We start from the raw sequence: 24418 nt of genomic DNA, 5'->3' as shown, positions 1-24418 counted from the left end.
GCCTCACTCGCCGCCACCAGTAGTGCGGCGCAGCCATGTCGGGCCCGGCGCGTGCGCGCCCCAAAGCTCTTCATCTCACCGACCTCGTGTTCACCGCCTTCCTGCTGCTGCACTGGATCCCACGACCCACGTCAGCTGTAAGTACTCCTACTCTCTTGCAAACAACCCATAGAGAAAAAAAATCAAATTTACAATAAAAAGACATCAACGCACACATGAGAAGTTTTTGCTTTCAAAATTTTCAGTACGCTATACACAAAACAATCGCTTCGAGCTCAATTTTTGTTAAGTTTACAACAAAACTCTGGCCAGCAAATTACGTCACAACGATATTCGTTGCTGCAAAGGCGTTTTCATTCGGGAATCATCAAAGTTCAAGTTAAAAAAATGTTAGATATATACTTTTCTGTAAATAAGTATTATTTTGCACTATTTACTAAGAACCTAATTTTAGTGAAGCCTCTAAAATCATTTCTGCATCTACTTTTTTATATAATGCATTGTCGGTTTTGGCCACAAAATTTCGTTTGCGTCCTTAAAATTTTTTTTATACATGACTGTTAGTAATACACAGCAGCATTCTGAAACGACTGTCATTGCAATTTGAAAGAAACTGTTGTTCAATTAGGTACCATGAAGTGTTATGAGAGCTTATGCTATGCTATGCTATAAATAAGTTTTTGGCAGTAAATGTTTAGCACAGATGTATGGATATCTTGTATTGACTTGATGACTATTTTGAATTAAAAAATAATTTAAAAAGCCCTTACGCACTAAAATGGAGTCTATCAGTAAAGTACTATTGTTTAAGTATTAATTATTATCTTCATTTCAGCCGTGGAACATCCGGTATTAAAATAAATATTCCGTACATCACATTAATTCTTTTTATAATTTAACCCGATTAAAACTATAAGTGCTAATAAGTGATTTAAGGGCAAAGAAGAAGTTATTTGTCTTTCACATAGATGTAATACGTTTATGTACTAAAATATTATCGATATTTAAAAAATAGGAAGAAAGTCGAAGAAAATTAACATTTTTTTCCATAATACCATGTTGTTTTGGTTTTGATTGACGATAAATGTTCGACAGCTGAGAACGGGTGTTTTAATTTACTCTGTAGATAACATGGAAAAAGAAGATTGTTATTTTTACCATTTTTCTCACGATATTTCCATTTTCTCTTCGCGGAAACCATCCACGTGCTTAATCGACATTTTAAAAAAAATTAGGCTGAATTAGTAGAGTATCACACTTGGGGACACGTTTTAATTGGCAATATATTTTCTTTATTTAGAAAGGTGTAAAAACTATACACATTAAAGTGTCTATATTATTTTAACTATTTATTTAGCATTTGCACTTAATACAGGGTAATTTTTTTCCGAAACTTAATGGTATCAGAAAAAATAAATACGTTAATCTATATTAAAAATGCGTTTTAAAAATTCGGATAAATACTTATTATTCCATAATAAAATACCAACTTTAAAAATACATACAATTATAATATATTAATATAAATTATTATTGTTTACTATCCAGACACCTTGTACTGCTAGAAGTAATTAATCTGTTAAATTCTAATACAAAAAAAATAATAGAATATATATCATAAATCTTTTCACACGTGATTTTTTTTCACGCCTTTAAAGCTTATACGCCTATAATCACCTAAATAAAATTCTTGATGACAATTACTAGTTGCTACAATTATTAATTAATATCATCAAGTGCAGGAATCTATATATTTTCATATTATTCTTACGATATGTAAAGAGAATATGATGCATTTTCAGATATAGGTTACACTGTAAAATATGTTTTAATGCACAAAAAGCTTATTCTGATGGCATATATTTCTAGGTCTTGATATCCTTACAATATGATGCTTAGGCAGTTATTACTTTCCTAATAAATAAATAAATCTCCCGGTGAATTGCCTAACACAACTCTTCATCGAAATTTCGTAATGCCTCTAACCTACATGTTAACCTCTAACCTTGCCGCACGAACTTTATTGAGTTACAATCGTCGTTTCAGCCCATAGACGCCCACTGCTACGCCTCCCCCAAAGATTTCCAGGGGGATATACCATAATCTCCACTTCTGGCAGGTGGATCGGCGGCCGCAGTGTTGTATTATATATATTATAGTACGCAGAGGAAGTTGTTGCCTATCCTTTTAGAAACTTGTTCGTGGAAGGTGACAATCCCATATAATTAATGAATAAAGTTTGAATTATATATGAGACTGTATCCCGGAATCAAACCCGCTATCTATGCTCAGAAGTCTGTCTTCTACCGCTGGGCTCCCACTGCTTTAAGTGACAATGAGACACAACACTAAACACATTATTTTTTATATAAGTGTTTGCAACACTTAATAATTTGGAAATCTGGAAGTTTACTTGATTGACAGTAATCGAGGGATATGACACCATTTTAAGTCAGTTTAAATGTCAATCAAATGTATTAACATTCAATTAAATTATTTCGATACAATTATTCGAGATGCTTTTTCAGGAATTTAATGTGAACATGAGATTGGGAGTAAGTTTTTAGATTACATTATCCGTACAATTTAAAACTTAAGAACAAATTTGCAGCAGATTGTTAATAATGTGTTATACTTTTATTTCTTATATATTTTATAATAAAAGATTTTAAACTATCATTATAGCTTCTTTTGTTCGTTTCAGCCCATAGACGCCCACTGCATAGTATAAGAAAACCCCCAAAGATAGTTTTGGAGGATATACTGCAATCGCCACGCTTGGCAGGCGTCTTGTGATCGATCATTTATGTTAAAGACCGGTCATTGTAGCGATAATTGGGTTAGGCTTTGCATTGTGCGTCTACGGGCTGCCAAGTATGAATGAAACGCCAAATACCATTACTTTTAGATTCAATTTTGAATTTTTAGTCCTTCCCATGTTATTTATTATATAAATTTGACCAATAAGCTAACAAATAGATATTGCTTGTGGATCAACCCATAGTGGGTTCCTCGAGACTTTTTAAAAAAAACAACAAATTGAATTAAATCTACAGACATCAAAAATCTAATGAGTTGGTGACACTGCAATTTTATAACATTATAGGAATCCTTTAATGTACGTTCTGGCATTTATTATCTATTTTCACAATTAGGCTGCAATTTAAAAACAACGATTTTGCTTATATTTTACATTTTCATAAGTGACGAAACTTGGATCTATTTTTATGATCCTGAAACCGAGAGACAATCTTTATAGTGTGTATTACATTTATAAGAATGACCTGCAATAATTAAGGAAGAAGTGTATGAATAAAGATACAAGATACACTTTCTTTGGTTGGATGGGTTACAAAGCAAAATTTGTTCGAGAAAACAAAAATCAATAGAAACACGAACATCCGCATTGTTGTTTGATAAAAAATTGAGTAAATCGTCCACGTAGCAGAGTACTGCTTTATGAAGACAACGCCTCAGCGCATTAAGCCAAACGAAGAACCGAGCTTTTGACTAAGGCAAGAGTAGTTATGTATTCGTTGGATATTCTTTCTTACAATTCCAACACTGTACTTTGTGCCTTTCATTTATTCCTAAATATTAAATTAAACCCTCGTAAAACAAGGTTTCAAGATCCGAAGAAGCGGTTGCTACATTCGAGAACACCGCGTAATAGAAGGGCTTCTGCAATGAAAGCAAGGCCAATACTTCTAACAGTGTTTTAATAGGATGCTACAGTGCATCAAATAAAAGAGATAGTAACCCAAAAATTTTTGTGTTATTACGAGTAATTCAAATCTTACATTCAGACATTCTATTTAAATTGAACCTCTTTTAGTATTATTATTATGCCGTTTTTCAATGTTTTAGCTAATTATGTTGTAACATTCATTCATTTTATTTGGGCCTAATTTTTAAACGACATTAGCTGTACTTTTTTAGATAGAAACAAGAATATTATAAGACAAAGACACCTACATTTACTTATGGTTTGATGATTAGCAAAATAATGTAGTACATTGGTTTTTACTAATTTTTTTGTGTCATGCGGGTTTCATCTTTGGCTTATATTAAAGCATTTATGAGAAATCCAGTAAATTAAAATATAAACTAACAGTTATATAAACTGCATAGTAAATTTTATTTAGGGTTAAGTTCGGGTTGGTAAATATGTAATGTTCACTAATATTTACATTATGACAATAAAAAAATTATCATAAATACTTTAATATTTTCATGCTGATACTGGCATTTTCACAAACCACGTCAACTTACACTGTTTTTTATGTTTATTCTAATTTATATTTCTCCTGAGCCTATACTATTAAGCATTAACTTTTTAGTTGTTTTGTTTTATGTTTTGGAGAATTGAATACAAAATTTACGCATATATGACTTAGGCATAACTTTTAAAATTTCATTGGTCTCCACAAATTTAGTTAGACAACTTATTCAGATTGTATTAAAAGAATTGAGGTGAGTAGTAGCATCGTTCATTAATTCATCGTTCATCATTTTAGATTGATAACTTCTGTAGCTAAAACTATACGCGATAAGATAATACAACACAAAGGCTATCAAATACGTTTTTAAATAAAACAATATTATCCATATTACCAATTATAAAATATCAATGGGCAAATTACATTATATTATATTATATTATACGGATTTAACAATTTGGAATTACTCTTCCACTCACTAAAATGAATTAAAAACGATTCAGTTGTGCGTTTCTGAAACGCGAAGAATCATGAATACAACTTAACCAATAATTTAAAAAATTAAAAACTGTTGCTGAAATTTTAACTATTTTTCGGTTGAATATAGATTGCTTATTTAGTGAAGAATTCTATATAGTAGTCTCTCTTAGTTTGTTATCCCTTATATGACATTATTTCCTATGAGACCATATACTTGATAAAATAGCGTCGCATTTTAATTCGTAGCTTCGGACAGCGTCTAATACTTTTTTTTTTTCAATTTATTAAGACTATGTGTCTAGTTCTATTCTTAATATTTATTGATTGATTTTGACTACCATTACCACTGTTCGATACATTAAATAAAAATTATTGCCAATGAATTTTAACTTTACTTAAATAGTACTAATTCTATTATTAATAATTATATAGCGTACGTTATCTATATTAAAAGAAAAGACGTATGCGTTATGGTTTAACAATCAGATGTTACGGTAACCTTTGCCATTGTATGGACAATTATCTTTTAAGTTTTTATGTGTTATAATATATCAAGTGGCAACAACAATCCATTATCATCTCATAGCCTCATGACCTAAAAAAACATCTTAATGTTAAAAAAAGATGCTCATTAATTACTGATTAGCGAATTGGTTGCTTATTACTTGGCGTATGTTTAGTTGGTATCCTCTTTACATATCTATAATAAAGAACTGTATACAAAACATTGTTCCCAAAAGATTATAAAATAAAACGGTTGTCCATAAAATAACCTTATCTTATCTGTCTTATAATTAAACTTAAATTTTAAGGTTATAACCTATGATATAAATTTACGAAGAACTGATGTTTTAATATTTAATCCGTAATATAATTAACCCTTCGAGTTTTAACTAAATATTAACTTGGTGTGATTCAAAGACTATTTATTCTATTTATTACATTCAAATTAAGTAATAATATGCTTATACCTCTCTAATATCACAGTAACCTGCGTTGAAATAAAATATAATTACATTTCATGTGTCTAATTTTCTAGAAACTTTACGTCTTCATGACAAATATTTTTTTAAGTAAATAATAAAAGAATAAAGTAATATTGTATTAAACAATACAATTTTCGCTAATCTGCATTAGTGATAACTAGTAACAGGTAAGAACGCCCACCCCGTAAATTAAAGGGTTTTGGTTACATAGAAAAAAATACTTTAACAAAAAGGAATTTCTAAAAGTACTTAATTAAAAAAAAAACAAATATACTCATATTTCACACTGGGATACGTATACACACACAAACGTGTATATATAAATACTAGTTCAGTATCCTCGTATGAACCTTTCATATGGGAATAATGAACTAGTACAATCGTTTATTATTACAGATTAACATTAACGTGAAGTAACGTAATACAATTAAAGATTTATTTGTTCTGTTCAATCTATATGCCTGTAATCTTTAAAATAAAAATGTTGACTACATAGAGTCGTTAGACCATTTACAGAATATATTATGTAGACCGACCGAAACACTGCCGAATCACCCCAATGAAAGTTCTTATATGCAATAATGTCTTAGAACAATTTACTTACAATCTTACTTCCGCCGAATTACTTAAAACCAAGGACAAATATAAGGAATAAAAATTTGAAAACATACTTTGTATGATATATGAAATCGATATATTTTTAATATGATTAGATGACCAGAAATGGCTTTTAGATGCCCTGGCTTTTAAATAACGAATCCCAAGACAACACTGCTTTCATACTCGCCGCCTCGAAGCATAAAGCAACATAAAGTGGAAATGTAAAATGTAACGCCTCGTGCCAGGATATTGAAAGAAACACTGCAGTTTAGATACTTCATAAGATGCTTCGGTAAAGCGCTTACAGCGTTCAGCCTTCTCAAACACAATGAAGTTGTATATGCCTATGTTACACTAACTAATACAAAGTTTAAACAGAAATAGTTGTCACCGATCATAATAGTGGTAAAGAGATCGTACTACCAATAATTAAATAAAAAATATGTACTACATGTAAAAGAATTGTGATACAAAACTTTATGTAGAGCACTTCTTTTTCTCGAGAGGGCAATGTAACTTCCTATGAGATTTTCAATAGCTTATCACTTCTGAACAAAAAGTGAAGACTTTCTGGTAAAACAAAGTGTACATCGAAATAGACTACTTACTACTATTTCAATATAATTTATAAAACAACATAAATAGCATACTCTAACGAGGAATTATTTACTTTACTGAAAATTGGTCAACAATTATATCAAATTTAAAGCAGCACAGACTATCCTAAGAAAAATAGGTCAAAATCAGCATCCATTGACAAAGCTGTGTTAATGAGGTTATGACATAAACGGCAGCATCTCTTATCATGTTGGCAGGAAACAGTTATCAACTTGTCGTTAGGTATATAACACAATTTTTGCAATTGTTGCCGAAATGATGATATTATAACTCCCACGATTTCATATCAATTCGATATTTTTCATAAATTTGTGTGTCACAATTATAAGTGTTTTTATATAATCGTATTTCCTCAAGACTTATTATTAAGAATTAAATAAGTTAACATCATAAAAACCATTAAAGTAGCATTTTTGTTATAACATTAGTTCGGTTACAGTATGTTAATCTTAATTAACATAAAAACTGTCCCTGAGGAGATACATTATTTATAACTTTTTTAACTACTGAAAAGTCATCCTAGAACTAGTATTGTTGTCCAATGCACGAGCGCAATTCATCAGTCAGTCTTTTATCGCCATTACGACGTAGAACCAGAACATTGAACCCAAGAGGAAGTAACTGACGTTCCTCATTTTGTGTAATAATTATTGATATCGCTTTATTAAACAGAGACATGAATAGCATAATAATTCTACATTTTCTTAAAAACAAATAAGACGTGCATATACTGTCGTATATATACTCTCTGATGGGCTCTCTGTTTTGATGGTTTTGTGGTAGAATTTCTAACAGAAACCAAATGCATTACACATTTCCGAATAATTTTTAATACTTAAAATTATGATATATGCACCTAATTGTTGTATCTCACCATCAACAGTGGGGTAAAAAATGGGTCACCGAGTAATAAAAAGCAATTTTCTCAATTTCTGTGTACGATTTTCCTTAATTTTCTGATTTACAAATTAGTTTAAACATTAATTTCTTTTCACAATATTCCCAGCGCCGATTTTTTTAATAATAGACATTTTATTTGTTGATGCGTTAAAGCTACGGTATTTCCAAAACCACTCAGTTACCATTGCCAGTCAGCCAACAGTGTAAAATAATAGTCTAGCATGTAGAGCTTTAGGACCGCCATGAATTACGTTTGTGACTTTAGGTTAGGCACTCATAAGTCGGTTTTATAGCAAACAGCAACCCACTGAAAGTTATTGCTTACTTCCAGTAAAGTGAAATAGGTCAATAGTTTCAGCACGGTAACAAAAGTCGGTTGAACGTACGGCTATAATACTCGACTATATTTAGAACAAATCACTGACATAAGCGAACATTCATTGACAGAGCGGGTAAACTTTACCGTGATGAAGTTGGTGCATGCTTACGAATACGTTACCAATATTCGCCTTCTGTACTCTATCCTATCTATATTTATAACGAAGTTGAATTTGTTTGTTTTTATTTTTACAAATACATGTAAAAGGAAATATAACAATAAGAATGACTGTATTCAAATTTCTTATGAAAAACCATATCACATATTGATTCACTATCATATTCACATTATTCAACATTTTTAATAGTGTTTCTATCTTCTATTGACTATTAAACCTCTCCAACTTAAACTTAATGAAAAGTAATATTTTTAACACTACTGGTATTGTGTTCATCATTAATTAACACATTTTTTAATGATGGACACAGTATGTCATGTTTTTCTTTTTAATATTATACAAATATTCACGTGTATTATTATAATTTATAGTTGAAAGATCATTTGTACATTTGTCACCGTAACATAAAAAAATTAATGATGATATTTGACATTTGATACATTACTAGTAATGCCTGCCTTACGTGTCCACAAGCGAGTACGCAGATTTTGTATCGGGAACACATTAAAGAGCGGACGGGGTCACCAGATTCCAGCGAACAGCTCGTAAACTCGAACGGGCTGTTCCATTTTTTAACTTTTGACATAGGTAGTCATGTGCAATATTAAATTCTAGTTTATTTTTAATTGTATTGGCATATACATTGTAATCATACATATTATATCCTTCAATTTTTGTCGTAGATTGAAAAAGAAAAGCTTTACTCCTAATTGATTCATTATCGTTGTATTTGGATACAAAGTACTTTTTAGCAGATATTTAGAACATATTTTTAAAAAATTAAATACTATCGTGGAGCTTCTCAATATTAAAATTAATTAAAAAGCTCATTGCAGATCACATTGTTAATTTAAAAGTGTTAATACAAATGCATTTCAATGTTATGCATGTTTATTACACAAAGCATAGCGTCATAAATTACATATATCAAATAACATTCTTACTTAGCTAGTCTTGGATAATAAGAAACCCACTATGTAAGCGTCTTTTATTATTAGTAATGTTAATTGTATATTGTGGTTTCATCTATTTGATCATTTGAATAAACTTTTTCATTTAAAAAATTTCTGTTTAAATGATACTGGTTTAGTTAAAATTATTTTGCCATGAACGGAATATTGTAATTATTGGAAAAATGATATAAAAGTATATGAAAAATTGTATTTTGCGCTGTTGATCAATTTATTATTAATTTGTTACTGTGTATAATATTAATGTATTGCTTTAAATTGATTGTACGTGTCTATTTGAAGCATTAATTATCCTTTTTAAGTTCAAATAAAAATTATACAAAAGGAACACTTTATTTATATAAACACCGACCTTTCCCATTAATTCATTCGTACCAGCAATTTCTTTAATTATTACAAAAATGTGAAGACTACATTTCAGTCCAATTTTTACCAACAGCTATAAGATTTTTGAAAATAAGTAAAATTCGTATTTTGTCAAATCATGAAATGAGAAATTATAGACGATTTTTGAACTAATACAGTCTAATGTGAAAAGCTGATTTCAGCCGGCATTAGCACAATTAGTCGTTCCAAATTGACTTGAATTAACCTTAATCTTAACTTTAATCGCAAAAATTATGGTAGTCTTCAAATCAAATGACTTCAACAAAATGTAGTGTACAATATGATAAATATTTTTAGAAAGGAATAATACAAGGTTTAATAAAAACTTGCATTATTGCTTTAATATAGCATAAATGTTTATATTTTTTCTTATACGAGTTGATTTTACCCGTTATTAATTTTTACCAATCAACATGACGCACTTCCTTCTTATCATTACATTTGTACGGCATCGAATTAAAATAACTACTTCGAGGGCATCGTTATTCATATGATAGTAATATAATAGATACAGTACCCACTTTAAGGCAAGCTCTTTATTTTAAATTCATTTTAATAGCTAGCATCCGTTACAAATACAATCTCGCATTATACCAAAGGACAGCGTCAATAAAATAGAAAAAACAAAAAAACAGTTACTGTCATAAGTAAATAATTAAAACATACAATGTCCGTTAAAATAATAATATGTAAGTGTTTAAAGGATATGCAATAAAAACTGTTTATATTAATACTTAAAGTAAAATAATTTAACTCAAAAATTAGTATGAAACGGATGCGGAATATATCAATTGAGACTAGATAATAATTGTTTATTGTTGTTAGGTCTATTATTAGACTAACAAAATATTTTGTGTGTATGTAAAGTATGACTAGAAATATAGAAGTGGTCGCCGACTGGTTGCGGGATGTGCGAACGGCCGTTATCGCCTGGGACACTGCAATGATTGTTTATCCAGTCTGTTCCTTGAATTGCAACTAATGACTCATTCGTTCTATAATCGCGCACTTTTGTAATAACTACTTGCCTTTGTTGTGAAAATTGTCATGAATATAGTTTCACATTACGACGAATTATATCGATAAAAGTATAAATAAAATTCTTTTGTCAAAATCCTTAAAAAATTATTAGGATAAGTAAAGACCTTTTTTTATTTTTATTTAACTTTTGTACACGTAATAAATCAAATACAGCAAATGATTTCATTGCTCTTATATTTCATCTTCTGAAATAAATTTCATAGTTTTATATAAATACAACGGAATCGCTAAAAGTGTTGTTAAACGCAAAGCACGAACAGCCATACCTATTTATTTTATTTATTTAACAGTTTATTGTACACAATAAAAACACTAAAGTAACAATACAAATATAACTGACACAACAGGCACTACTTATTTCTAACCAGAAATTTCTTCCAGTAGGCCTACAACTACCTATTTGGCTAGTTATCATATTTTCGTTAAAGAACAGGAAAAGTTCTCATAGAAACAAAAAAAAATGCAAATAGAGATTAAAAACAACACTTTTCTTCTACACAAATCGCAGAGCAAATTAAAACATTGTCCTTAACTGTCAAGGTTTTAACAGTAAAAGTATTAAAACAGTAAACTATTTGAAATATGTATTAATTTTTATATTATGCTGCAACAGGTCTATAACTATTGGCTGCATGAAGTCTAACAAAGCTGCTAGTATATAATATATAGCAGTAAAACAATTTTAAACTATACTATCCACAATACACCTTATTCATTAAACTTGACACATTATTGGACAAAATAGCAAAAACACTTCTTTTACGTAAATGTTAATTAAAATATGAATCAAACCATGTGTGTATTTTGGAGGTGGAAAAATTTGTATTATCTTCTATATGCGTACTATTTTTGTCTCCATTGTAAGTAATATAAAATTGCTTAAAAATATTGTGGAATTATTAAAACAGAATCAGATGATGTTAATGATGAGGTCACTGCGGCAGCGATATGGCTGTCCGGACGCCGTGCGGCGCCCACGCCATGTCCCCGGAAGCATCGCTGTTCGCGAGCCCGGAATTACTGCCGGCGATGCCATACACTTCAGTTGCTACGTTATTTGTTATTATTCTTCAATGCAATTTTAATCAACATTTGCAAAGTTGCTTTAGCTATTTAATGGAGTTTTACTTCTTAATATAGATTTACATTTCCGAAGATTTATTATGTATAGATAAAAATAGTAAGAGAACCTATTATTAGCTTATTAGCTTGTAGACTACTTAGCTTGTAGAATGTAGTTTTACTTTGCTGAACAGATTTTTGCTTTTTTATTTGTCATTATATTAATCAACTTTACATATATGTCGGAATGATACATAAAACTAGCTTTTGTTTTTAAATGTAAAAGGAGGTAGAAAGAAGGCTGAGAATGTGCTGTTTCTGCTAATTCTACAAAATGTTATTGTTAGACAAAACTAGCCATATCAGTTTCATAATACTGAGAACGAACCTTTAGACATGAGACACCATCGCCTTTTATTAAAAGCACGGTCGAATCAATATCAATTTATGCTTGCGATGGACATGCCTAAATTTATACGATTACGCAATGTTATAAAATTATATTCATTAGCAACTCTGAAATATCAAACGAACAATAATTCATAACACGAATACATATAAATTAACCGTTAACTTTTTATATAATTGGGGGTATACTTTACATAGTGCGATTCGTCCATAAAAAGCGTGATTATTTTTCAATCTATTCAGTATTACTTGATTTAAGATAAATATATATTATAATGTAACATATATAATTACTTGAAACCACTGTAGGAATACAACATGATATATTAATCCTAAGATAGGTGGCATTCTAGACTAAAATTGTGTAGACTCGTGGGTAAATACTCTTACGTATTCTAATTTCATTTTTGCTTATTCATTTAATGTTTTGTACTATTAGGGTACTTACTAAATTCTTATAGTATAGAAAGCCATCTGTATCGGAAAAATATCGTTAATCTTCTGTTCTGTCCTGAAAACTTGTAGAAAAGTCATTTAAAAATCTAGAGAACATTTATTCTTCGTTTGTGCGTCTGATAATAAAAGACTACTAAAATTTAACGGCCATGTTTGAGATCTATGAGTGTGCCCTGTAACCTAATTCATCTTTTAACATTAAATGGTTTGTTGGTAGAATTGTTTTAAATTTTATTGCAGCTGTGTTCAATCTACTCGTAGACGAATTCATGAAAGAATGATCTAATTTTATGTTGACATCATCTTTCAGACACAATACTGCAAAATCCATTTCGAGTAACAATTATTCAACACGATTAAATGATTGTGTTTAAATGTTTGCTGAAGCCATTAAAATATTTAGATGGTTTTGTTTTTAATATTTGACTTATGTTATATGTATTTATGTATTGAGGAATTTAGATCAGTTATTTTTATTTATAACAATATTATAATACTTCGGTTAGGCGTCTTTGATTTTTATCACTATCTTAATAGAATTTTTTATGATCTTACGGCTTTTGTTTTCTTACGTTATCTGTACTGAGGTTTCATGAATTTTTTTCACAAAGATGCTTCTCCTCAATAGTTTACATAGTAATACTTTCTTCTTTACGACGCTTTCAATACATTGTAATTACTTTGCATACGGTCAATATTATTTGATTTATTTATAATCTAATTTATTAAATTCTGGTCTAAATTGTGGCAACGTTTAAAAATGGACAGCTATCTATAATCCTCTTTACTACTTTTTTATAGACAGACTAATAAGGATAAGCGGATTTTGTCTTCATTTTTGTTTAAAAAATATATTAATAACATAGAAATCACAATATCCTACAAAATAATAACTCTCGGGAGAGCCTTGCGCGCGTAGACATTGATGGAAAAAAAACTGACAGCAGAAACTTCATCTGAAGTGAAGGGTACCTGCTGTAAACTATTACGCAGCCAATGCGAATGTAATAAAAATTATTTATATCTCGAATTATGGGTTTCAAGTCGCCAGGTACTGATGATGTTTTGTAATATAAGTTTTGAACAATCGTGACGCAATGTAATTTACACAAATAAAGATATTGTCAGGAATCAAATCCGCAAACACTTAAAAGCCAAAGTAATATATATATATTTATAACTATTAATACCAATAGGAATTGAAACCGCTGATCCGTATCAAAACATGCGCATTCACAAAGGATAACGTGCTGTTTTTACGTGTTACATAACAACAAGGAATAAATAGTCAAGAAAAAATGTTTACTTTTATGCTCTAATAAGTGTAGGAAGTCGTCTTCCACTTGCTACGGTTGTTGTATGTGTGTCAGAGGTCCCGTGATAAGGCACGTACATTGTTATACGATACTAATCAAACCATTTGTATATGGAATTATTGAAATTACAGTTACTCAACGTTTCTAAGAAAGATTTGCTTCTTTTTAAGTTATAATTTTATCAAATTTTAAATTTAAAAAAATACTTAAGAACCATACATAATTATCGTGTCTGATTATGATAAATTAATCGTTTTAGGGCTTACTCTATGTTTGAAAATATTTTGTTAAAAACAAAAATCTTATTAAAGTAAAAACCAAATAGGATTTTTTATTAAAATTTAATATAGAAATATATTTTTTAAACTGGCATCACTTATATAATTTTCGTGTTTACAATACATTTTCAGAGAATCTTCTTATATACGAATTTCATTGCGACAATATTCTGTCCATTCTACTACAAACCTATGAGAGAAGCCTTTTTGCACCAGTGGAAGACTTACGGCTTAAATGATGATTATGAAGATCCTTAGAGATTTAAATTTTACCTCCTGCAAAATTAAGAAATATTCGTATATCCACAATAAAAATAAACTAATATCAAACGATTCTACAAATAATTGATAGGCTTATAATAATAAATTCTCAAGAATCAAGCAGTTTTAAAACGTGGTTACGCTGATATTGATGAATTTACAAACAACAGACTTTTACTTTACTATTTCCGAATCCAGAAAAAAATTAATTTCAAACAAAATGTCAAGTACTTTAAATCAAATTTTTTCTATAACTAAAAATAAATATCGTGAAATAAATTTGTTACTAAAATGAGCAGTGTCAAAATTCTTCTTTTTTTTGTAAATAGGTTGTATGCAATCAGACAGTTTGTGACTGTTCCGGTATACGAGGAGACCATGGTGATCCTGGGCCTCCTGGTATTCCAGGCCTGCAAGGAGATTACGGTGACGACGGGCCCGAAGGCCGCCTCGGCTTACAAGGTGACCCAGGCGAATGGGGAGAACAAGGCGATATTGGGGACAAAGGAGAACGGGTAAGTATTATAAATTTTTGTATCCTTTATATCACAAAAATTTTTTTTGATGTCTAAAAAAATGTTGCAGGGTTTGGACGGGCCATACGGGAGCAGAGGATACACTGGACCTCAGGTAATATATTGACTTTATGCTAAACCTATTTGACTGTTTCCATTGGGAACTTCTGCACTACCCTTTTTGAATAATTTGATAAGTTAACAACATGTTTACAAAAACACAACTACTACAAAAACAATACTATGAACTACTAATAAGACAAGATTTCGGGTTGTCGTGATAATCTGTTTAAATAAAAATAGCAAATTTTAACCATTATTTCATGTACATACAATAATATCCGAGTAACAATCTGTTATCTTATTCATTGTTTTTTAGTAACCAAAACAGCATGGTTATGGCGGTTATATAAAATATCACTGAATATGTTTTAGGGTCCGCATGGATTAGAAGGTATAAGAGGTATAGCGGGATTTGATGGATGTAGTGGTGTTGATGGCGTTGTGGGACCCCCCGGCAGGCAAGGTCCTCCTGGTGATAGGGGTCCACCTGGACCATATGGAGAAAAAGGGGCTCAAGGTTTGGCGGGTGAAGGAGGAGTGAACTCAAGGGGCGCAAAAGGAGATCAAGGAGAATATGGTCGGTATGGATTACCTGGACTAACAGGACCAACTGGTTGGAGAGGAGATAGCGGCCTTCGTGGGGAAGAAGGAGAATCTGTAAGCATTTCCTAAACATACATACAGGACTGGTTTTGTTGCAATTTCAAAGTGCAACCTAACCTTTTTTTCATTTCAGGGTCTAATGGGTATGAAAGGAGAACCGGGTTATAGGGGAGACCCAGGTGATGATGTTGTAGGACCGCCTGGAATAAAAGGAGATCAAGGAGAAATTGGAGAACCAGGAAGACCTGCGACTATAGTGAACATTGATACTTTTAAACATAACTTAAGCATTATAGCTAGAGGAGAAAAAGGTGAGAAAGGACTTAAAGGAATGCAAGGCGTAAAAGGAATAAAAGGAGAAACAGGTTCACGTGGTTTAATGGTAAATATTTGCTCGCAGCGCATAATTTACGATTATATATCTCCGTTAATAATTTTATGACATTTTTTTCATACATAGGGTCCATACGGGTTGAACGGCCCTCAAGGATACAAAGGGGATCAAGGTGAAGATGGCTCTAGAGGAAAGCCTGGTCGCAGGGGGAAAGACGGTCCTCCGGGTCCTAAAGGTGATAAAGGAGCTCCAGGCTTTGTTGGATTCGACGGGGAAGATGGATTACATGGGCCAAGAGGAGAAGACGGCAGACCTGGAATTCCCGGAGAACAGGGACCCATGGGTGAACCTGGAATTTTCGACGAACGGTTAAATGAACCATTACTTCCGGGTGGACCTGGACCTCAAGGTCCGGTAGGTTACATGGGCCCGATGGGAGCACCGGGTATTGATGGAGCTCCTGGATTACCAGGTATTATGGGTCTGCCCGGTTTGCCAGGTATAAAAGGATTTCCAGGTAGAGCCGGAAACCCAGGAGTCTCTCCGAAAGGAGAACCAGGAAACGATGGTTTTAAAGGTCTACCAGGACCACGCGGTCCCTCAGGATTACCAGGCCTGCCTGGAACTTTAGGGCCGAAAGGGTTTAAAGGATCCACGGTCATAGGTCCTGATGGTGAAGAAGGAATGTTTGGTACAGACGGCATACCAGGCCAACGGGGTGATAGAGGCGAACCAGGATTTATGGGACCACCGGGTTATCCTGGACGAGGAGTGCACGGAATGGGACCACAAGGAGAAGATGGGCCGCCAGGGCCGCCCGGGTTAGTTGGTGATCCAGGAAGCTCCGGTCGACCAGGTTTTCCGGGACCAAAAGGGCAGAGAGGAGATGACTGTCCCTTTTGTAAATCAGGTAAAGTAATTAAATCCAAGGAATTATAATGTAATGTTGATTTGTATTTATAATATAAATGTATCGTGCAGAAATCTTTATTATCGTTAAGGTAAAGACGTCCGTAGCAATAATTAAATTAATGTTCATAATATTTTACAGGTTTCCCAGGACCAAAAGGGCAAAGAGGAGATGACGGGTTCCCGGGTCAAAAAGGTTATCCAGGATTTGAAGGATTATCAGGAGCCCGTGGCCAAAAAGGATTGCCTGGAACTTCCGGCATAAATGGGCCAAAGGGTTCAAAGGGCAACAAAGGTCAATCGGGAATGGCTGGACCACAAGGCTTAAAAGGACAGAAAGGACGTCTTGTTCGTCCACCACTAGACCTAACTCTTGCGGAAAGAGGTCCGCCAGGAGATATAGGTAGTTACAAATAAAATCAAAATTATTTCAAAATGAAATACCACAGATCTTGCTAACACTTTTTTACCTAACCACTTGTATTTCCTTTGCTTACTTACTTTGTAATTTTCATAACAAAGCAATTTTGAAACAGGTTTTATAGGCCCACCAGGCCTCACTGGCGATGCGGGTTGGCCGGGATTTCGGGGTGATTTCGGACCAATGGGTGCCAAAGGTAGGATAGGGGAATATGGATATCCTGGACTTCCTGGACGTAACGGATCTAGAGGCCGGGATGGTAGCCCAGGATGGCCAGGAGCGCCTGCTGATATACCTATGGCGTTTTTGCGAGGTCAAAAGGGCGAGCCTGGATTAAAGTAAATACTTATATAAATATATTTATTTCATTACAAAGATTTAAATTATTTTTAATCATCATTTTTAAATGAATACTCTGGTTATCGGCGTAATAAGAAAGTCTTGTAGAGTGATAGAAAAGGAATATAGGATGCTCAAAATATAAATTAATGTTATAAAAAAATCCTTAACCATTTATTCTTTAAGTCGCCTTTTAAAAAAGTTAAACCTGAACTTTTGGGCTTAATTTTTTTAACTAAATATTTCAGAGGTTTTGTTGGCGACATTGGGGAGCCTGGTCTTGACGGAGAAGTTGGAGATTCTTTAGAAAACGGTATCAATGTTAAAGGTGAAAGAGGTCCACCAGGATTACCAGGCAGAAAAGGTATTTATAATTAAACATGTGCATGAAATTGAAAAACAAAAATTACTTATTTTATTTATTAATTATTGGAATTACAAAGGAAATGAAGTATACTATTATTACATGTTATAGGTTTTCGCGGTAGAAAAGGAGAACGTGGTGATATGGGATTTGACGGATTTAGAGGTATTCAAGGAGATCAAGGACCGCCGGGTCGGTCTATACAAGGTCCCATGGGAATAAAAGGATTTGTAGGAGAAAAGGGCGAAATAGGTCCTAGTGGGGAACCTGGTTCACGTGGACAATCTGGTGCTACTGGCTTCAATGGAAATAAAGGACAAAAAGGATCCCGGGGAGAAATTGGTCTTGCTACTATTTTCGGTGAAAAGGGTTTAGATGGTTACCGCGGAGAAGCAGGTGATGTCGGTGAAACTGGATACGCAGGCAATCCCGGACGCGCTGGTGTAATAGGAATCAAGGGTGAAACTGGGGATCAAGGAGACATGGGCTATGAAGGACCACGGGGTCCGCCAGTAAGTAAATATTTTGTTAACATATATGTTTATGTTAAAAAGGCAACAATTTCATGTAATTATAGTATACATTTTTATATTTACGCCACTGTTACGCTAATAAAAAAGTCATAATTTGAGAATTCGACCATTTTCTCAATTATCATTGTAATTAGTTACATTGTTTTTCTTACAATATATCTCTTTTCAACCCATATAAAATACCTCAGCTAAGGTCTTCTTAACTTTATCGCTGAAAAGATTGATAACATCCCCGAGCGTATTACGATTGTTGCAAATGGGTCTTTTTTAACTATTTTGAAATGGAAACACTGATATTTTTTACCATAAAAAGGCAGGTACGACTTACCAATAAGCGCAATTTAAAAAGTTTCCGAAATTTTATTTTAGTTTACTTCTATATGCAGCAGCAATTCATTAAAACGTCTAAAAATATTATTAATGCTTGATATTAAGAGAACGTAATTAATGTTTAATTGGGAACAACCTATCTAAGCTACTAAATATTACTTAAACGATACATTATATACCAAGAACTATATATTACTTAAATAAAAATTTAATTTTGCAGGGACGGAAAGGATTATCCGGAATCGTCGTGCAAGGAGCTTCTGGGTTACCAGGTCGACCAGGATTACCAGGGGCAATGGGTCAAATTGGAGAACCTGGCTTACAAGGGTTTAATGGGTTACAAGGTGACATTGGTCCAAAAGGTGTCAAAGGTGAAGCAGGCAGAACCGGAGCAAGGGGATGGTCCGGCAACATGGGTCCAGTTGGATTTCCGGGATTCCCTGGAATAATGGGGAAACCTGGATCTAACGGTATCACCGGGGATCGTGGTGAAGTCGGGGCTCCTGGAAATCCAGGGCTTGCAGGCAATATGGGCTATCCAGGACCTAAAGGGCTTAAGGGAATGCGGGGCAATGTTGGTATAATAGGAATATCTGGTCCAGACGGATTACCTGGATTATTAGGAGAAAGAGGTGATGATGGTTTTCCTGGTATAAAAGGATACCAGGGGGAAAATGCATTGAAGGGTATGAAGGGTGATTTCGGAGAACCAGGATTTAATGGAGCCTCTGGAATACCGGGCTTCCCAGGCACTAAAGGTTATAAAGGAGATAGAGGAAACCCTGGATTGGCTATAGGAGGATATGAAGGTGCAAAAGGTGAAGTAGGTGAGGCAGGGTTACCAGGTCGTTTAGGAGCTTTTGGAACAAAAGGAGAAACTGGTGACGTTGGATTCGAAGGTCTTCCTGGAGATATTGGTGATAAAGGTTACCCAGGCATGCCCGGATTCCCAGGTAGAAATGGATACAATGGTCCCAAAGGAAGTAAAGGTCTCAACGGATTAGGTGGACTAACTGGACAAAAAGGAGATCAGGGAATGGAAGGTGAGCCTGGTTTAATGGGGAGACCAGGTTTACCAGGAGATGAAGGTTTGCCTGGTCCAACAGGAATTATTGGAGAAATAGGCAATAAAGGAGAACGTGGAGAAATTGGTATCACTACTTATTTACCTGCAACAAAAGGCGATATTGGAGATATAGGCGTTGATGGAATACCTGGTATGAAGGGAGAGGTCGGAGATAAAGGTTTTTATGGCATTGAAGGAATCAAGGGCGAACGTGGAGATGTAGGTTTACAAGGAGAAGTGGGTGAATTTGGATTACCCGGGAATAAAGGTCCACGAGGTGACCAGGGTCCTCCTGGTTTACCGGGTTTGAATGGTACAAATGCCGAAAGAGGACAAAAAGGCAAAGCTGGTTATGATGGACTTCGGGGATGGCCTGGACCAATGGGTCAAAAAGGGGCTCCTGGTGAGTTTGGTGTCAATGGACCTGTAGGTGAACGTGGACCTCCAGGTTTAAGTTTTCAAGGACCTAAAGGATTTAAAGGCATGGACGGAAATATCGGCAGACCAGGCTTACCAGGAAAACCTGGTCCTCCAGGTATGACAGGAATTCCTGGATTACCAGGAAAAGTAGGAGAATTAGGAGATCAAGGGTCATCGTTTAGTGCCAAAGGCCAAAGAGGAGACTATGGATGGCAAGGCGTAGAGGGTTTCAAAGGAGAGAAAGGTGATATCGGTGAAGCTGGGTACGATGGAATTGAAGGACGACAAGGGTCTCAAGGAATAAAAGGAGAAAGAGGCGACGACGGAGTGCAGGGTACGGCAGGTTTTAAAGGATTTAGAGGTATAAAAGGCGATAAAGGTGATGCTGTTCGTATATCAGACATATTGCCAGGTCCTCGTGGCGACGATGGTCTTCCTGGATTTAGTGGACGTAACGGACAAGATGGAATACCTGGTCCTGCCGGTCGTAATGGAATACCCGGTGTAAAAGGTGAAAGAGGAGAAATTGGTTTCCCCGGTCCGACTGGACGGCCAGGTATTCAAGGACTACAAGGGATAAAAGGTAAAGTTGGTCTAGTAGGCTTTGATGGAGAACGAGGAAGACCGGGAGCTCAAGGCGCACCTGCACCACCTCCTCCAATACCTAAGTCGAGAGGTTTTTATTTCACCGTTCATTCACAAACCAGGATGATTCCACAATGTCCAGCAGGAACCTCACCCTTGTGGGATGGATTTTCTCTAATACACATTGTTGCGAATGCTAAAGCCCACGGGCAAGATTTAGGTTGGTATATATTTATCAAAATAAGTATACAATAGATTTTTACAATTAATTAAGAAAAAATAAATTCTGAAATGTCTTAACATTTGTTTGAAATTGAAATTTTGCAAGTAATTCTGAACGTGCATTTTGTTACCAGGTGCTCCAGGAAGCTGTCTTCGGAAATTCTCTACAATGCCATACATGTTTTGCAATCTTAATAATGTTTGTGACTTTGCTCAAAGAGAAGATTACAGTTTTTGGCTCTCTACGCCCGAACCGATGCCAATAGCTATGAAGCCCATTCAGGCAAGAGACGTTGGTTCTTACATTTCAAGGTGAAACAACATTTATTGTTATTTTTAAATACATTAGACATAATTTTTTATACAAGTATGCGGAGAGTATTTTCAACGGTACACTTGTGTTATTAAGATAACATTGTCGAAGAAACAACAACCTGATTTAAGTCTAATGGATAACTAAAGATTTGAATCATATATGTGAATAAGACTTACTATGCAGATGCATTCTATTGAATTTGATAACCAACTTAAATGTTAACAAACGTATTTAATATTTTCCTAATATGAGTGACACAGATAATGTTATTTCGACAATTTTATTTCCAACCGTAATGTTTCAGATGTCAAGTATGCGAATCATCAACAAGATCTATTGCCATTCATAGTCAAAGTAATGAAGTACCGACCTGTCCACAAGGCTGGGATGAGTTATGGATCGGATACAGCTTTTTAATGGTATGAAATTTTATTTGAGTAAAATAATGCAAAAAATAATAAAAATTCGCCTGCACTGTTTGAGAATGACTTGAACAAAGTTATCTAGATCTATTTAACACGATATCACTAAAAGAAAATAAGTATATGGTATACCGTTAGTAATATTTAAAATATATGTTACTAAAGTGTTAAAAATAAGAATGCAAATATAAAATTATACTTTATTTTACTGTTTGGCGTTCTGTCACCCATCAATACAAAAGTTACTTTACCTTCTTTAGAATCTCCGATCAAAGGACGAGGAGTTTATTTTTTGAAGGCTAAAAATTACTTTAAGTACCAAGATATACTTACATAGTTTTTTTTTTATTTTTAAAAAGTGCATTTTACAAATACAAATTGATACTAACAAACATATCTACGCATCATTGAGTCTTGTAAATCCATATTTAGAAATAGTGGCCCTCTGATTTTGTCGAGATCTTTCCACAGCGATTTCGAACAGAGGCACGCTTCTTCGGGGGTCTTGGAACCGTATTCCAGTATTTATTTTTGAGAATAAATAAAAGTCGCATGGTACAAGATCTTGATTGTGGATTGTGAGAATGAATCTACTATAGTATCTTAATAGATAATATGATTATTATACCTCTCTAATTTGACTACGTAACTTCAATTTGGACTACTTCAAAATATGGTACTGGTCCGTCACTGTTCAAGATAATACTATACTTTATTCTATAAATTGACAGCATACGGCGGGGGCAGACGCAGCTGGACAAAGTCTTATATCACCCGGATCCTGTCTTCGGGAATTCCGTACGCGTCCATTCATAGAATGTAACGGGCTCGGAAGATGTAACTATTTTGCTACAGCTGTCTCGTATTGGCTATCGACCATAGATGACAATAGGATGTTCTTACGGCCCGAACAACAAACTCTTAAGGAGGATAAAGTATCCAAAGTTAGCAGGTATGTTGATATTCTAAAACGTTTTAATCGTGTACTTGAAATATTCTTTTACACGTAATGATTATTTCTTAATAAAAGATAATATTGTTTGAGCCACAAATATATATGTCATGTTATTGTACATAGTGATTGGTTATAGGTTTAAAAGCTTTAAAGGAATTTGTCAGAAAAAAGCAATTACACCTATTTCCAATCACCGTGTATAAAGTGTAAACCCTTAAACATGTCAATTTATTTTTCTATTGGAATACGAATCATAACTTTTAGAAGTACATCTGCAAGGACAGGTAGTAAAAAATAATTTATTGTTATATATTTATAATGCGAATTTTGAAAACGCTTTTTCTTATTATATTATCATTGCGTTATTTATTATTTCCGAATCCATGGATTTTAAATGGGGTGTAATATACATTAATTGGCAGCGATAAAGCTACTCATATGTATGTGTAGCTTTTTTGATTAAAAAATAATTTTTACTTATTACACCTATAATCAATCAACCTATATATTATTTTTTATCTTAAAGGTGTGCGGTATGTATGAGACGAAGACCGGGACCACCAGCTGGAACCTTTTATCAAAGTGGCGACGTAAGTTCGGTGCCGAACGCGGTTGTGCGCCGTCCTCCCTTCAACCGACGTCCTTACAACTCGTTCCCACGTAAATACCGTATCTCCCGTGGTAGACGTCGCCCATGAGAATTATACATTGTGATAATGTAAAAAAGTAGTCTCATACGATATACCATAAATAAGGTGCTTACAATATTTTTATATACTTAAGTGAATGTAATAGTTAAAGAAATCGATATATTGTTAAGAGTAAAATAACAGTCACTGCCACCACTGTATTATAAGTTAACTGATATCTAAGAATACTTTGGAGCTCTTAGTCGATGTAAGATAAAACAATTGGATCCTTTTATTCTTTCCATCCTTCTTTCTCCTTAAATTTCTTTTAAACTTCTAACTTTGACTTCAAATACTGTTCAAGTTTGAACAGATGCAGAAATTACCTCACGACTATTAAAGAGTATGAATATATTTTTCTTTTCAATTACAATTAGTAGTTAAACATTATTTTATAAAAGAATTACATAATCGCATAAAAGTGCCTTGAGAAAAATTTTGTGTAAATAACCAACAATATTCTTATAGATCAATAAATTAAAAATGTAAGCCGTCTTTTCTTTTACTATCATCAAACAAGCCTCATGGTTGCCTTGTATGTATTATATATAAATAAAAACTAAATTACTACCATAAATTACTATTTATCAGTTAGTTTAAAGGTTTTCGGGAATGGGTTTCTATTGTTCCGGTCGTTTTGACAAAGCAGCGCGTATATCTGACGCCAAAAAGCACAGCGATGTCTAAAATTTGCGTTTCCCACGTAGCTTTACCTTCCGAAACTAAGTCATTTTTTAACATTACTGGTCACACAAATTGGTTTGGTTTTAGTTTGATATAATTTATAAAATAATTTAATAACAGACTAAAGTATCTTATGCACTGTGACGCGCAAGACCAGAAAAAAGACC

General features: G+C 33.5%; 1 protein-coding gene across 1 annotated transcript; it reads left to right on the top strand.

Annotated features, from left to right (window-relative positions):
• The first annotated feature begins 9 nt into the window (after positions 1-9).
• On the top strand, positions 10-24045 carry LOC137922366 (collagen alpha-2(IV) chain-like). Its single transcript, XM_068765350.1, has 15 exons — positions 10-137; positions 14811-14996; positions 15067-15111; positions 15432-15716; positions 15796-16044; positions 16123-16906; positions 17048-17308; positions 17442-17664; positions 17914-18029; positions 18141-18541; positions 19113-21183; positions 21320-21497; positions 21806-21920; positions 22655-22875; positions 23405-24045. The coding sequence occupies exons 1-15, from the start codon at positions 36-38 to the stop codon at positions 23574-23576; spliced, it is 5409 nt and encodes a 1802-aa protein (XP_068621451.1). The 5' UTR covers positions 10-35; the 3' UTR covers positions 23577-24045.
• The last annotated feature ends 373 nt before the right edge of the window (positions 24046-24418 follow it).

Source organism: Battus philenor, unplaced genomic scaffold (genome assembly GCF_028537555.1).
Source record: "Battus philenor isolate CCGP_79_NKW_IND1 unplaced genomic scaffold, ilBatPhil1.0.hap1 SCAF_2, whole genome shotgun sequence".
NCBI classification, from domain to species: Eukaryota; Metazoa; Arthropoda; class Insecta; order Lepidoptera; family Papilionidae; genus Battus; species Battus philenor.
Note: the sequence above shows the minus strand (reverse complement) of the source record. Positions and strands in the feature narration are given on the sequence as shown.